This window comes from Rhamphochromis sp. 'chilingali', assembly GCF_963969265.1.
Source record: "Rhamphochromis sp. 'chilingali' genome assembly, chromosome: 8".
Lineage (NCBI taxonomy): Eukaryota > Metazoa > Chordata > Actinopteri > Cichliformes > Cichlidae > Rhamphochromis > Rhamphochromis sp. 'chilingali'.
This window is the reverse complement of record NC_137935.1, coordinates 33,308,567-33,324,749: the sequence shown is the minus strand read 5'-3', so window position 1 is coordinate 33,324,749 and position 16,183 is coordinate 33,308,567. Positions and strand designations below refer to the sequence as shown.

The 16,183-nt window shown below is 42.1% G+C and overlaps 2 protein-coding genes across 2 annotated transcripts in view; one reads left to right on the top strand and one right to left on the bottom strand.

Annotated features, from left to right (window-relative positions):
- Positions 1-747: 747 nt before the first annotated feature.
- The window catches only part of LOC308401601 (uncharacterized protein), a gene marked incomplete at its 3' end in the record, with an annotated part of 160,699 nt that continues 145,263 nt past the window's right edge, over positions 748-16,183 (top strand). The window contains exon 1 of the mRNA XM_080889871.1: positions 748-9,889. Coding sequence (XP_080745997.1) covers positions 9,630-9,889 — 260 coding nt within the window. The 5' untranslated portion in view covers positions 748-9,629. The remainder of the gene's footprint in view (positions 9,890-16,183) is intronic.
- LOC308401697 (uncharacterized protein) lies at positions 11,385-14,728 on the bottom strand. The gene is made up of 2 exons (XM_080890037.1): positions 13,166-14,728; positions 11,385-11,649 (listed from the first exon to the last, which is right to left on the bottom strand). The coding sequence occupies exons 1-2, from the start codon at positions 13,423-13,425 to the stop codon at positions 11,466-11,468; spliced, it is 444 nt and encodes a 147-aa protein (XP_080746163.1). The 5' UTR covers positions 13,426-14,728; the 3' UTR covers positions 11,385-11,465.

Sequence of the window (16,183 nt, the reverse complement as noted above, 5' to 3'; positions counted from 1 at the left end):
TTAAGTATGGAGCTATAAAACAAGAGCTTAGCCATATTTCTGGCACATTTTAGTAATAACAGGACTGTTTTATGGTACTGGGATAGTTTTTCTATAAACACAACCACTGTTTTCTTTAAGAAGCCACAGAGGATTTTAGTGTCTAAAATGAAGGCAGCCCTGTATTGCAAAACTATTTTTTATGTTCAATTCAATAAGTATATTTAATGTGAAAGGACCAATAAAACTGCAGATTATTACAATTTCGGAGTGGACGTACCTTTTGTTATATTGGAGACTTAAACTACAGACTGTATATAGAAGATGAAAGAAAACTAGCATGACAAACCCTGATGTTTAGTGGATCATCATTTTAAGGCTGGAATTTTTGAAATTACCATATATATTTTTTCTTTTAAAAAAATAACCATAATGATTGGTATATCATACAATGAACTTAAAGACTCGTTGCCTTTGAGGTGACCGGGTTTACAGCCACTAATAGGGAGCTTCAGTCTTCAAAGTGACTTTGGCGTGTCAGGATGGTGATGAAACAGCAGTTAAGTACTTTGTATTTCCAGTTGTGGAGTAAGTGAAGAAATGTACACATTGTTCAGTTAAAAAACTTTTGGAAGAATATGAAATTAATGACAGATGAATATGTCTATAGTATGGGGTGTTATGACCCGTCTAGGGCCAGGCCATAACATGAGCGAGGCACTCGCTTCCCCCCCCAAGACCCAAGCAGTCACACGAAACAAATCCGTTAGATGTGAGGTGATTTATTTACAAGGTGAATAAAGAGAACCAAAACGGGAGTGTCAACACTTCAGGGTGAGCCAAGGCCAAAACAATAAACAAAACAAACCTACACAAATCCCGCACCCCTGACCTCACCAAAATAAAGTCAAAAATAAAGACAGAGTCTGACCTCCTTAACTAACTCAAAACAGGAGAAAACGGGTGATCAAAAGAAACGGCAGCTCACCCCTACCCACTCCACTTCCCCAACTTTCAAGCATATACTGCAGCCAGCGGCTACCACAGGACTACTGCTGGGTGATGAGGAGAAACGCGAGGACCTCCCCCGCTGTAGCACTCCAGCCTCCTTTTAATGGGCGGGTCCTCCAGCTGGATCCAATCACGCCGGGGCAGTATATCCACGCACCAATCGGAACAGGGCCCTGGCACAGCTAAATTAACATAGAAAAAACACAACACCTGCACAAACAAACACATGGACATACAAGTTCGTAACAGGGTGACTGTTTACAAGTGCTGAGGTGAAGTAGGGGTGTGCATGTTAAGCCTGGGGTAAGGATTGAAAAGTAAAAAAGTTGTAAATAAGTATGCATATACTTTTTACAACTCTATTTATGACTTAGTGATTGAGTTTTTGTTTCATATCATGTAGATTTTGTTGATTTTGTTTGCCCACGTATATATATGTTTGTTTGTTTTATATATCTGACATAAAAGGTTATCATCAGTATCATCGTCATCTATTTTACTCTATTCTGCTTTATTGTTTACTCTGAATGTGGCAATAATTTACAAAATGAACATGATGCTATATTAGATAAGTCTAGACTGAGACATTTACTCATTAGATATAAGGTCACTTTCTCACAGACTGCTATAAAATTTTTCTTCTTTTGGCTGCCCCCTGGTGGCCTTTTATAGACCTTGTGGCTACATCCATCTTTAATATACAGTCTTTAATATTAATGCCTTTGAACATATTTGGGTTTTAATGTTGCACCCTTAAACTTTTCATTCCTTTTAACAGCTCTCAGTGGTCTCCATTTTTAGCAAAATAAAGTTTCCACTAAATACATTTAATCAAAAACATCTTAAAGGAGAGATAATATCAAATGCGGGCAAAAGTACAACTCACGCATTCATATGATATGTAAATGTTACATTTACATATCATATGAATGCATATTAGCCATATGAAATTAAAAATGGCTGTGTTTTACAGCGTGTCACCAAACTACTTTAAAGAAGAAAATAATGTGAGTTTAGGTTCTTTCTATTTATTGTATTGCTCTAAATCAAAAGTATTACAAGTACCCCTCATTCTAATTTGCAGGTTTGTTTCTTTAGAGCAGAAACGCTGTTTCTTTGAGTCATTACATGTGGAACCGCCATCCTAAAATCCCTTCATAAACCCTTTGTTCTTCATGTACAGCTTAACTCTCCCAGCTCAAAATCCACCCCACCCATTTAATCCCAACATCTGTCTTCTCTACCCCCAACCTCCCAGCTCTCTATATGCCTACATGTATCACCACAGCCAAGTACAACCGCCACAGTTATGCTACCCAGGCCCAGCAGAGAAAGCAAACAAAGTGGAAGTGGGCAAACATGGATCTAAACACGGGCTGTTTGGTGTCTGAACCCTTTTCCGCCCGTGCTGTTGATTTTCCACAGCGGATCAGGTTTTTGCTGTTTGCCTCTCCTAGAAACAAGAAATCATAACAGTTCTCCTGGACACGAGCAAAACTATACGTACATGTACAAAATATGTTAACAAATGTGAGAGCGGGTTTGGCTGATACTGTGGGTTAAACAAATGCCATTCAGATGAAATGATCCACTAAGAAAACACTGCATAGAATACACTTTTCATTGCCGCCGTTCGTCCTTTGAAGTCCTTTCAAAAGCCTTCCCATAATGCCCACTCACTGAATATAAACACATAATGAATTTGCAGTTAATTTGTTCTCTTATCTTTTTAAATTACATCCTGCGAGCTCCTCAGGGAGTATAATGACATCTTCCTCTTGGCAGTTTACACAGTTTATGGCGTGTTTGTATATTCAACATGTGTGTGTGTGTGTGTGTGTGTGTGTGTGTGTGTGTGTGTGTGGGGGGGGGGGGGGGGGGGGGGCGTGTGTGTATAAGTATGCAGGAGCTGTGAGAACTCACAGCCATATTCTCCACTACAAGGCCACGGGGAAAGGGTGTAAAAGCAACAAACCTGTCATTGTTTCACCCACATCAGCACCTTCTCTGTGCTTCATACACACACACACACACACTGCTAAATCTTTTCCTGGGACTCTGATCACAGACAAGAAACGAGTGCATGACTTGGACTCCAAATATGACATTCTTTTTTCCCTGGCAGAGCTGCAGCGGTCCTTCCCATGACTGAATCCTACACAAACTCGATGTTTTAGTAAAGAGAGAAATCTTGGACTCACTGGTGGAGCGCACACGGTTGCCAGTGCACTTGGGTTTTTGGTTCCAGCCTCGTGTGTTGTGGTGGTTTTGACAAGAGAAGAAAATCTACTCCAAAATAAAGGCTTTTTTTTAATTCTCAGGGCTGGAGTGGGTTTGAGTTACAATTTTAGGATTTAAGATTCAACTTTAAACAGTAATACCTTTGGAGACTCACAGAAAGACAAAGCCTCAGTATTACCTTAAGTACACGGGCCAAAGATGTTGTGATCTTTGGTGCTAGAGATGCACCAAATCATTACAAAAATACAACAACTTAGACGAGAGACACGTGAACCCAAAGGAGTTCCCTGTAATGCAGCCTACCCTCACAATAGGGTAAGAAGGTACAAAACAGGACAAGAATCTGTTTATTCTTACCTCTTAAAGCCAAGCGTATCATATTTGTTGCATGGGGTTTTGTAAGTCTTTGAGACTTCTGCATCATCAATTTCATTTTATTCCCCCTGACAAATGAAAAAAGTAGCAAAATACATTTTTAATCAATAAAATGCAAAAAAGTAAAGTAAATATGATAGAAATCTAAACTCACAAACTCAAATTAATATGTAATTGATTTTAAAAACCTTCATACTTTTGGAGCTTCACCTTCAGTAAACAATCATTTTTCAATGATTGTTTTCTGGCAAATATTTTGTGACTCAGGTTCTCTCTGTCTCTCTTGCACTCTCTTTCTCTCTCTCTATTTATATAAATATTTACACACCAGCCTGCTGCAGTGAAGAAAAGTCTGAGCCCAAGGCGAAGCTGTCCATTTACTCCTCGATCTCCAGTCCCACCCTCATCTACAGCCAAAAGCTGTGGTTAGTACCTGAAAGAGCAGGAAAAGGACAGCGGTTCCTCTGAAGGGTGTCCAGGCTCTCCCTCAGAGACAGGACGAGGAGTTGGTCATTAAGAAGATTCTTAGAGTAGAGCTGCTGCTCCTCAAGATCAGAAGGAGCCAGGTGAGGTGTTTTGGGCAGGAGGACAGGGGGCTGTTACCATGACTCTTGGCTGTCTTAGTAGCCTTTTGGTCTGGCAAATCTTTGCTACTCCCAACACCTTAACTTGGAAAAGTGGAAGAAAAATAGATGAGTATGTGTCATTGGTGGGAACAACCTGACATTCTTCTGTTTCATTTTTCTTTCATTGGCACAAAACAGATTCCAAAGCACCATTTGTAGAAAAATACCCTTTCACACATAATACAACTTTGGAAGTCATGATTTTCTTTTTTTTATCTCACTTAATGCCACACCACTAGCAGTCAATGCACTTGATTAGTTGCACTTACAGACATGTGCAATCCAACATCACATTAACTTTATGAAGAAGCTCATCTATCTGCCTGGTTTCACGTGTGGGCTGCTAGTCTATTCTTTAGCTAGCCTACTTCCACTTCCCCACACTGTCGAACTTAGATCTGCTGTCCTCTCTCTGGCCCAATCATTTTCTTCTCTGTGAGCCAATCAGCTTCTGTCATTCTGCATTTCAGCCTCTCATTCATATGACCCAGCTCCTCCACATCTACACTTCATCCAGATAGAGCTCCTCTACTGCTGTTGGATTTCACAAAGCTATGCAGCTTTATCAGAGTCTACTCACCAAATGTAGTTTTACTCAATCTAATAATGTTCAGTTCAAATGATCTCTCGTTATTGAAATGTCTCTGTTAACATATGTGGGACTATTTTGGAGAAGGGATAAAAGGGATACGGACAGTGAGTGGTGAGACAACAGCAGCGTGCAATAAACTACCTACAAGCATGTTAGTGAACTCAGGTGATTGATAAGGACCAGCAAAAAAAAATTACCGCTTAGCAAGAACTGAACTGTAGCGTAAATTATCTAATTTCCTCCAACATGAGAAGAAATTGGGCTGACCTCGTGAGGACGAAACTCCTGCTCTAAAAATTGGCTCCACTCCAGCCCTGGTCAGCATCAATTAGAGCTTGTTGCTCTCTCACGAAGAGGCCGGGAAATCAATTACTTCACATTTAAGTCATGTGTGACACACAGCATCCCCATATTGGATATTGTATTAGATCCTATTATTATTTTGTCCTCTGTTGCTTTAACTTTCTCTTCTCTGTGTCTGTCTCGGCCTGCCCTTCATCTCTCCACGTCACTCCCAGTGAGGGTCACATTACCAGGGTCAGCACCCTTCCACCTCACGTCTTCTTCTGAAAGAAGCCTTGGCGGCATCATTGTCAACCCACTTATCTCCGATATTTTTTCCCTTCCCTGCCTCTCTGATCTCTCCCTCCTCATCCGTCCTCTGCTTGTTATCTGTACACCTGCTCCCAGCACAGGCTGCACAGTGAAAATCTAAAAATAACCGGCCACATTTACATAGGTACACAACATTACAATTAACCAGAGAAAAACAAATGAATGAAGATTTAAACATGATGAATTATACTTACAAGTGTAACACCAGTGGATGAGCTCACTGGGAGTAAAAATCCCCCACAGATGAATTTTGCTTAATTATTGCTTGGTGGAACATGGGTCAGGATGGCTGGTGACTGATCTTGCAACTAAACACACACACACACACACACACACACACACACACACACACACACACACACACACACACACACACACACACACACACACACACACACACCAGTGAAGTGCAGCACTCTCTGAATATAAGAGCTTTGATGTCCCTGCTTTATTCTCCTCCCTTCATCCCAGAGTCTGAAGCGAGAGGAGAGCGCAGAAATGGAGCACCCTGACAGCTTTGGCTAATTGAACTGTTCGCTCGGTTTTCAGGCAGAAAAAAAGAAGTGGACGTGGGAACCGTGTGCGTTAACACGCGTGTGCGACAGTGAAGAGCGATCACGCTGAACGGCACGCTGAGAGATTCAGACAGACATGGTGTGATATAAATAGAGTTCTCGGTTATATCTCAATCCTGCTCAGGTGTTTACATCTTCTCCAGCACTTTTTTTCAGCCCTCCCCAATTCTGCTCTGCTCCCTCCCTCTAACCTCCAACTTTGTTGATCCACCTCCCCGAGCTTGGCCCGCTCCTCCTCGTCCTCTCTCGCCCCCTCTATCCATCTTCCTCTCATCTCTTCTTTGATGTGGTGATGCGGGGTTATCTAGGGTTCTCGTCTAAGGGGAAAAGGCAGGGGGTGAGAGAGCTTGAGAGGGGAGGAAAAAGAGGCAGAATGAGGAAAGAAGAGAGGGAGAAGCAGCAGGGGGAAGGGCTGAGATGAGAATTTTTTTTCACCCCCTCTCTATAACAGCTCTTTTAACTCACCCTTCACCTTCACCTTTAAAAAAAACGGAGTAAATGCAAAGACGTGTCTGTATTTCTTTCATTATTAAAATATCCCACAGTCCCTCTGGATGAAAACAAGAGTCTAATTCCGGTCCGAAAATCCCATTGCCACGGCTTACGTGAGTGGCGAAGCATGGCAGAAAACCAGCATGACCCCACCAGCATGCTCCACTGAAGATGTCTCTGTTCCCTGTATTTATAGATGTTTTGGGGGGGGGGGGGATGGGCTTCTTGATGAAACTGTCTCTTTAGCTAAGCCAGGAAGCATATTATTTGCAATTTGCTGCACACTTTTGCCCTGGCGATGCTGTCATGTCATGCTTGGTGGAGAATCCACAAGATAAGTAGGGTTTTTTGTGTGTTTTCTTTTCATAATGAACATGCTCCTTATTAAACAACAAATTCCCCAAATGGACAGCAGTGCAGATTTTCTTTTTGTGTTTTTGTTTATTGAGCTGTTTATAGGAAGCATGAGCCAGTCAGGGAGAAGGGAGACAGTTTTCTCTGCCAACTTTTTTCCCCTTCGGGGCCACCAGGTCACGATCCTGCCAGCCAGCACACCGTGTAACCTGCCAGCTCTATTTAAACACACTTTTATGCAAACACACTCACCTACACACGCTGCTCCTGCCACACAGAAATGCACATGCATAGAGTTACTTAGGTGTGTGCTGTGTTGTGCATGCCCGGAAAATATCTGCTAATTAAAAATCACTTAGTGTCGAGGCCAGTGCTGAGGCCGGAGAGATGACCTGTTAATGAATTGATTAGTGGCTTACAGGCATCCGATCAATACCAATCCTTCTCTTTACATGCCATGATGGAATTAATACACAGAGAGTTAAGTAAGTTTTGCATTGAGAACAGCACAGATCAGCAGCGAGCATAATCAAATTTGGTGCAGGTACTTTTTAAACATGCTAACAGTGTGGCGTCTGACTTTTCTCATTTCTGCTTCATCTGCCTTTTTTCCTGTGGTTTTCCTTTTTCTTTTCTCTCTGGTCTAATATCTTCTAACCCCATCCTGCATCATGTCAGCACCTCACTACAGTCTTAGAGCATCTCATCTCACATCTCACTTCGTACTACAGATATACGCTATGTGGACAAACTGACAAACTGGGCCACCTAAAAGTTACAGGAGTTGCTCAGCCATGGAACCCTGTGTCATGAAGCTCCCGGCACACACATATTTTGTGCTGATGTTAATGTCAGAGGAGGTTTGAGCTCTGCAGTTACTGAGAGTTGGTGACTGCCTCAGCACTCTAGAATTTTGCACGGTGTGCCACATCATACCTGAGCTGCTGTGCTTCTTAAATTCTTTAGGAAAGAGGAAGGGACACAAACTGACTTGTTGCAATGTTGACGTCCTGAACAATACTAAATCAGTGCGCTTTTTCATTCTTTCACAAACTTTTGTACCTGCTTGACTTTAAGAACTGTGGCCCAATACATTCATATTTTTTTTTGTTTAGTTCATGTTTGCATGTTTACGTTCTTTCAAGTTCACATCCTTGGAGACTGTCTCTCTCTATGCTAGCAAGCCTTCCTGAAACAGAAGAGGCAGTGTGTAATATTACAGAGTAAGAGCGTGTCAGGTGTTTTCCAAGTGGGACACTGGGCCACCTCTGTGGCGCCTTTGGCCCCACCATTTGGCCTGAGCATTATTAGATCACTGTAGCTGTTTGCATAAATTATAAGTCTTAGTTTTGCACAAATCATTTAAACTCCATGCAATACCTGCATCATATACAAGTTTACATACACTCAGATGTACGTGAAGGCAGAGATTTCATTGTAATTTTGGGCTTGGCTCCAAAATAAATTCACACCTTTGCACACTTGTGTTGTCAGAGGAGTCACTAAAGATGTATGCTGGACAATCATGCGACAGTTCAAAGAAGTCATTAAGATCTCCAAATGACCGTGACATTCATGCCCATGATGAATGGATGTAAACCTCTAATCACAACTATTTTTTTACTAGCTTACTGTTGCTGTTTGGCAATTATGCAAACAGTCTGAAATAAAGCAATGAGTAAAGAACCACTTTTACAACTTTAAAATTTCTCCTTATGTATGTATGGTAACTGCAAATAACAGTACGGTAGATCATTTGTTGCTATATGTGAACAATGCTAACTGTGGGTTAGTGCTGGAGTAAAGTGAAATGGGAAATAAATGCCTTGGTTTCTCCCTGTCTTGTGTACTTCATGCTTATCCACTGTCCCATCTGTGCCTCACAATTAGCGAAATAGGGGACTGACAGCGCTACATTAATTGAGTGCAACATTAAATTGCCTCCTGTGCTGGTCAAAGTTGTAAGGGTTAACAACTTTTCTGGCAGAAACCCTGAGTGTAGCTAACATTACACCTGCTAAATATCATCAAATTAACACTGCATGTTAGCATGCTGATTTTTTCATTAAGCTCAAAACACCCCACTGACTTCACTTAAATTCAACTTTAAAACACTCTTTAGACTCTTTAAAGATTTAGAAGAAATGTCTGATGCATGACTTTAAAAAAAAAAGAGATCTGATCAATACGGAAAATAAAAATATCCCTGGTATTTTTCGGCACTGTATTACACTGTAACAATTTCGAACAATAACTTCAAAACAGACATATTTAATATCCAGCTTTCTCATAATAAACCTGCAACCACAGGAAAAATGTTTCAGTGTTTTCACTGTACACTTTCCAATAATTTCCAATAATATGTGGTGTTTGTTTGCGTTTGCTGATTGTGTGCACGTGCAGGTATGCTTGCATCACTAAAGACTTAAGAGACACGTGGCACTCTTAGCTGAACTGAGATACATGTGAGCTGAATCACTTCCCCCTGATGCACAGCAGAGGCTCACTTTCACAGTTGCTTTGTCTGTTCATTTTCAGTCAAAGACTTCAGTGAAGGTTAGGCAACGCCCCAAACGCCCCTAATTTGACGCGTGTACATTCGCGTCTCAACGCGTGTCCAAGAAAAATCCATCGCGCGTCAAAATATGATATTTTGACGCGCGTGAACCGGAAATGTGGGAGGAATGTGGGAGGGAGTTGTGCCAGACCGGTATCTTTGCAAGATGGCAGCTATCGAGCTAGCGCTTGAAGAGAGAGTCTCCCTTATCTATGTACTGTGGAGAGCAGAGCAGCAGCGTAAAAGACGTCCTTGCCGTACCTGGGTCCATCAGGTCCTCCAGAGGCATGAGCAGTTTGGTGAGTTTCACCACTTGCTCCAGGAGCTGCGCCTGGATGACGGCCGATTCCAGCGCTATCACCGTCGGCCAGTTTGAGGACCTGCTTTCCCTCGTCGGTCCCAGCATCGCCCGCCTAGACACCAACTACAGACGCTCAATCCCACCTGCAGAGCGCCTGTCCGTCTGCCTGAGGTTAGTAAAACTATTTAATACGGTAGTCCTTTATTGATACCTGTGCTAATATGCTAATCCATCCAGTTATACACTGCTAACATGGATGTGCTATGCTAACAGTGAATGCTGTCGGTGTTTACTGAAAGCAAACTGTGGTACAGACGACTCTTTATAATATTTCTAGTGATACTCAGAAGGTCTCATCAAGTCCCGATTTAATTCGATTTATGCTGTTATCAGTGTTTGAATGATAGCATGGCTGTGGTGTCACATCAATGTATGCGCTCGGTGTTTGCTGATATCAAACTGTAGCATTAGGACCACTGAGTTAACCTTGTAGTGATACTCACTCCTTTTTATTTAGACCTGGTTTAATTCTGGGATAGTTGAATATTTGTATATAATCCCTGCAGCTGTCAGACTCTATAGCAGGGGTCACAGCCTTTATTGAAACAGAGTTAGATAAAACTGTGAACAGTTTGGTTCATCTCTAGTTACATGGTTCTATCTTGATAAGCTGTCTTATCACAGATTAATTTTTCAAAAATATTAATGATTTAAGCAAGGAAAGGGCTACATGTCAACACACAACTCTTTATTTCTATTAATGTCTTACTTCATTCCTACCTGATTGACATGTTTAGGAATTGTGAGTGATTGGCTCACTGTAGTTGTGAAAGTTGCTACCAATCAAATTATGATATGTTAAAGTTAAAACAAAACACAACTGTTTTAGATATTATCTAATATACATTTTGTAATTATCCTTATAATTACAAAAGGTTTTATGTAAGATTCATGTTTTGTGATTTAAATCTGACATCACAAAAGTATTTTGGAATTTGAATAATGTATTTTGTAACTGCAGTACACATAATACTGATTTTGAACAATTTTGTCCAGGTTCCTTGTCACCGGGGACTCCTTCAGGACCATCGCGTTCAGTTTCAGAGTCGGTGTGTCCACGGTGAGCCAGATCACCCCCAAGGCAGCGACGTCCATCTGGGACTGTCTAGTGGACGACTTCATGGCTGTGCCTTCACCTGGAGACTGGCGCTCCATCACAGAGGGATTCCAGGAGCGCTGGAACTTTCCTCTGTGCTGTGCAGCTCTGGATGGGAAGCACATCCAGACAAAGGCACCCCATATATCATATAGGAGACACACACATTGATATACACTAAATATTCATTTCATTTCTTTTTTGTGGTGCCCAAATTGATGCACCTGCTTGATTTTGTTTAAACAATTATTGCACACTTTCTGTAAATCCAGTAAACTTCTTTTCACTTCTCAAATATCACTGTGTGTGTCTCCTGTATGATATTTAACTGACATTTTTTATTGTAACAACCAACAATTTATACAGGAAAATAATGTCTATTAACAAGGTTGCCCAAACTTCTGCATCCCACTGTATCAGTATATTTTGTCATTAGTATAATATGAAATAAATTCTACATGTGTCAAGTCGTGTGCCAACATTTGCTGTGTAGTAGAACTGAGACATTAGTCATTATAAACATTTATTTGAAATAATATTAAAAGTCTCAAACAGAAAAACATTAAACATAAATATATAAAATATAAGAATTTACAGAGAGACAGGAATAAAAAGGACCAGCTGCTCTCCAGAGCAGGAACAAGGCTGAGGAGGAAATGCTCCATTGGAGACTGGTGTGGCCTCTTCAGGGACTCCAGGATGGCCAGCTCCACCGCCGATGGACCGTCCTGGGACCCGTCCCTCATCTGCCTCGGAGCCGTCCTCCTCTGTGGGCCTGTAAAACAGCACAAAACACAAAGAAATGAGAAGACTGCTACTAGATTTTAATTTCAACATTGAAAAGAAAAAAAACAATAACAGGATATAATCAGATTGGTTGTAGATATTTAGTAAAGGTGATCACAAGGGAATCCCACCGACTAAAAAGGTATCAGTGCTTGCTGTACATATCTGTGGGTGCAGCAGCAGGAGCTCAGGGACTGGGGATGCTCTGCTGCAGAATCAGTTGGTTCTATCAATACAGTATTAAATGTTAACAGGTTGGATATAATAATCGTAGAGTAGACAGTGGTCCCTCATTTATTGCAGGGGTTCTCAGAATAACTAGCCCCTGGTCACAGTTCTCACAATTGATTCTCAAAGTGCAAACCTTTGTAGATTGCAAAACGTAAAAGTATTATTATGCCGCGGTTTGTCTTCATCTGCCCGCCACTTTCGTGCGCCTTTTTCCCTCACGGTGCAGGTGTCTATTTCCGAATGAGGCTCATAGTTATGGGTGTTTTTGTGCTGTTTTTTTCTATTGGACGCGATGGTTATCAAAACCAAACGTGATAAATTTGGCAAGCGCAGGAGATTTGTCAATCAGGCTGCAGAATGCAATGCTGTACTGTGCAATAAAAAAATCAGCGAAAAAGCAAAGCAGTGACGGATGAACAGCGGGACCACTGTGTGCTGTTTATTAATAAACAATAAAATATATTCCTAAATGACAACATGCATAAAAGCAGAACGGTATTTGTACGTCAGTGGGAAAATAGCGGTGGCTTGCTAGCTTTTGTGCTGCTTCCCTGGGTCAGTGAAAACTTTCAAAAGAGAAATGAATGAACTTACCAGGTTGCCCGATCTCTTCACATATCTTCCTCCAAGCTCGGTCCTTTTTATTCCTGTCTCGGTACTGAAAGCAGCTGGTGTTGTACAGCTCCGAGTTGTTTGCTACCGCATTGATTAGCCTTCCCCTCCATTGAAGTATGAAAGGCTTTGGCTGGATCTGCCCCTTTGACCTAGGTAACAGCCACGTCACCAGGCTCCTGATTGGTTGTCGCGGCGCGATTTGACGCTGGAGTTCAGATTTTTCCAACTCGAGCGGTAGACGCGAAACGCGCGTATGCACAAAATGCAACACAAAAACTCACGCGCGTGGTTTTATTCGCGAGTCAAACGCGCCAGACGCGCTACACTGACGCGCGTTTCACGCGTTTTGGCGTTTTCGCGACGCAAATCTGCTTCCGAATTTTCGCGGGACCCGCAATCGCGCGTCATCGCGCCTTTCCATTGACTTTACATGTAAACCTGACGCTCTATTCGCGTCCATCGCGTTCGGTGTGAACACACCGTGAGTATCACTAGAAATATTATAAAGAGTCGTCTCTGTACCACAGTTTGCTTTCAGTAAACACAGACAGCATTCACTGTTAGCATAGCACATCCATGTTAGCAGTGTATAACTGGATGGATTAGCATATTAGCACAGATATCAATAAAGGACTACCGTATTAAATAGTTTTACTAACCTCAGGCAGACGGACAGGCGCTCTGCAGGTGGGATTGAGCGTCTGTAGTTGGTGTCTAGGCGGGCGATGCTGGGACCGACGAGGGAAAGCAGGTCCTCAAACTGGCCGACGGTGATAGCGCTGGAATCGGCCGTCATCCAGGCGCAGCTCCTGGAGCAAGTGGTGAAACTCACCAAACTGCTCATGCCTCTGGAGGACCTGATGGACCCAGGTACGGCAAGGACGTCTTTTACGCTGCTGCTCTGCTCTCCACAGTACATAGAGAAGGGAGACTCTCTCTTCAAGCGCTAGCTCGATAGCTGCCATCTTGCAAAGATACCGGTCTGGCACAACTCCCTCCCACATTCCTCCCACATTTCTGGTTCACGAGCGATGGATTTTTCTTGGACACGCGTTGAGACGCGAATGTACACGCGTCAAATTAGGGGCGTTTGGGGCGTTTTATTCGCGTCCATCGCGTTCGGTGTGAACACACCGTAAGAGGTTGGAAATGAATGCAGTTGGTGTAATGGCCTCTGAAGCAGTGGAAGTCTGACTGTGCGTTTACCATATTTCTGTAACTGTGTTTGCTGCTGTTTTCCAAGGGCAGCACTCTCAGTGTTCAACCTCACACACAACAGCACTCCAGTCACTTTTGTGAGGCCAAGCCATTGTGTAACCGACCCAGAGTTTGGGCCGGTAAAACAGATTAAATGTTCCTGCAAAACAGGGAAATGATGAGACAGAGACGACTGGTGAAGTTTCTCTTTGCCTCGCTTCTGCCATATTTATTTATATAATCACATGTACTTTTAATTTGCAGCATCACCATTCTCTATATACAACAGAAATAACAGTAAAACCATCTGTGTGTTCAAGCTGCAATACCACGATCTTTACATGGGAAACAAGAATACTTCACGTGTAGTGACCTTCAAATCATTTACTCGGTTATTCTCTCTGAATGACAATTCAAAACAATATGAAATGCATGTTCAAATACATTTTACCTCTCTTTAACTCTTAACCCAAATACCTATGTATTCTGATTGTTTTAACCAACATACCAGTGCTTGGTCTTAAACCAATTTAGCTTAGTGGCTCACAAATACATGAAAGAGTCATGTGTATGTCGACAGGCTTAGCTTTAGCTTTAACATTCTCAAAATCACTTTTCAGAACCAGTAAACAGTCGTTTTTCACTGCCAACAGCAGATTAACAATATCAGGACACAAAAAGGAGCTTATTCAGCTAAACGACCCGAAATAAGTGACGAAAGGAAACCAAAATGGCGCCCGCGGCTGGCTGGGCTTTGGCATTTTTTCAGTCCTTCTACTTCATAAAACGTAACCAATAACAGCGTTTACCCGCTGATTTATACCCCCACATTTAGCTATGTTTCTTATCAATATTTTACAACCGTTTTACTATAGTTTTACCGGTTACAAACCTGCAAAACAGGGAAATGATGAGACAGAGACGACTGGTGAAGTTTCTCTTTGCCTCGCTTCTGCCATATTGGAGAGGAGGACCTATGACCTCGCTATTCTGTCTCACTGAACAATGCGCCACCCGGAGGCTGGGGGGTGCAACTACCTCATTACACATAGTTCACTTCGGTGACAAATCTCTCTTTCTTTTAACAAGTACTACTCCTGATGTGGCCACACATTAGTGTGTCACAATTGTCATAGTAACCAGTCCACTGAGAAATTGATGGCACTTCTGTGAGAAACAGTAAGCCAGCAAACAGATGAACACTGCTCTTACTCTACCTGTGAGGACCTTTCATTAGCTGCTGTCTTGCTGTAAAACCCTTTTAGAAGCTACAAACAGCAAAAAGTGACTTTGACACTGGGTGCTTGTGTAAAGCAGCAGTATTTGAGCATGTTCATGCAGCGTGCGTGAGTGTGTGACTCGTGCCCACTTGGCCGAACTCGGGTGTGCTGGGTATTCCTGTGGTCTATCAGCACAGGGGAGGGGTCCCATGTCCCCTGTTGGATGCGTTGATTAGTTTGGCCCAGGCTGAGCCAGAACACCCACTGGGTGCTCTGTGGACTGTACCAAAATGCTTCGAGGTGAACCTGTGTAAGCACAACATGCAGTAGAGACACGCCAGAGGGGCTCTGCTTGAGCAAAGCAAAGGTTTTGTTGTAAATATGCTGCACTGGCAAAAATGCAGGGAAGAATTTGGCCAACCTTGCAGCTTTTGACATAAAGGTGTTTACATATACCTGCAGGGAAATTTACAATACACTTCTTTTCTTAAAAGTTTTAAATGTATAGTAACCAAAAATGCTGGCAAGGCCAACAAAGTCATTTGGTGTCAGAGCTTTAAGCACAGCTTTGACATCATCACTAAACATTAGCAGTTGATCCTCTACCCATCTGTGCACCTCAGAAAATTTCAAGATTCATTTGGACTGCTTGTATCCACACATAAATTTAAATCAGAGAGTCTCTCTTTTAAAATTTTACTGGCTTTTGCCATTAAGTTAAAAAAAAAAAAAGAAGCTTAATCTACTCAGTAAATACTCTTAAATGCTCCCTATATTTACATGATAAACACATAGTGTACCTACTAGACATTTTAAGTTGTTAGTTCAACATACACTCACCGGGTACACCTGTTCAACTGCTCATTAAAGCACACATGTAATCTGCCAATCACATGGCAGCCACTCATTAATGCAAAGCACCGAAATAGGAAAAGAAAGCGATTTTAAGACACTTTGAAGGTGTGATGGTTGTTGTACCAGATGGTCTGGTCTGAGTATTTCAGAAACTGCTGATCCACTCGAAATTTCACACAAAATCATTTCTAGTTTGAATACAGAATGGGTTGAAATAGAAAACATCCAATGAGCAGCAGAAGAATAGTGAGACTGTTTCAAGCTTAATCATCCCAAACTGGTTTCTTGAACATGGCAGCAAGTTCACAGTAGGCTACTGGCCTCCACAGTCACCAGATCTCAATTCAACAGAGCACCTTTAGGATGTGTTTGAACAGGAGATTTGCATCATAGATTTGTAGTTGA

Bases quoted from the DNA above. Each gene is read 5' to 3' on its own strand.
- LOC308401697 (XM_080890037.1), bottom strand. From the start codon at position 13,425: ATGTACTGTGGAGAGCAGAGCAGCAGCGTAAAAGACGTCCTTGCCGTA. The intron at 11,650-13,165 runs GTTAGTAAAACT...GCTGTTTTACAG, and splicing joins CGCCTGTCCGTCTGCCTGAG to GCCCACAGAGGAGGACGGCT.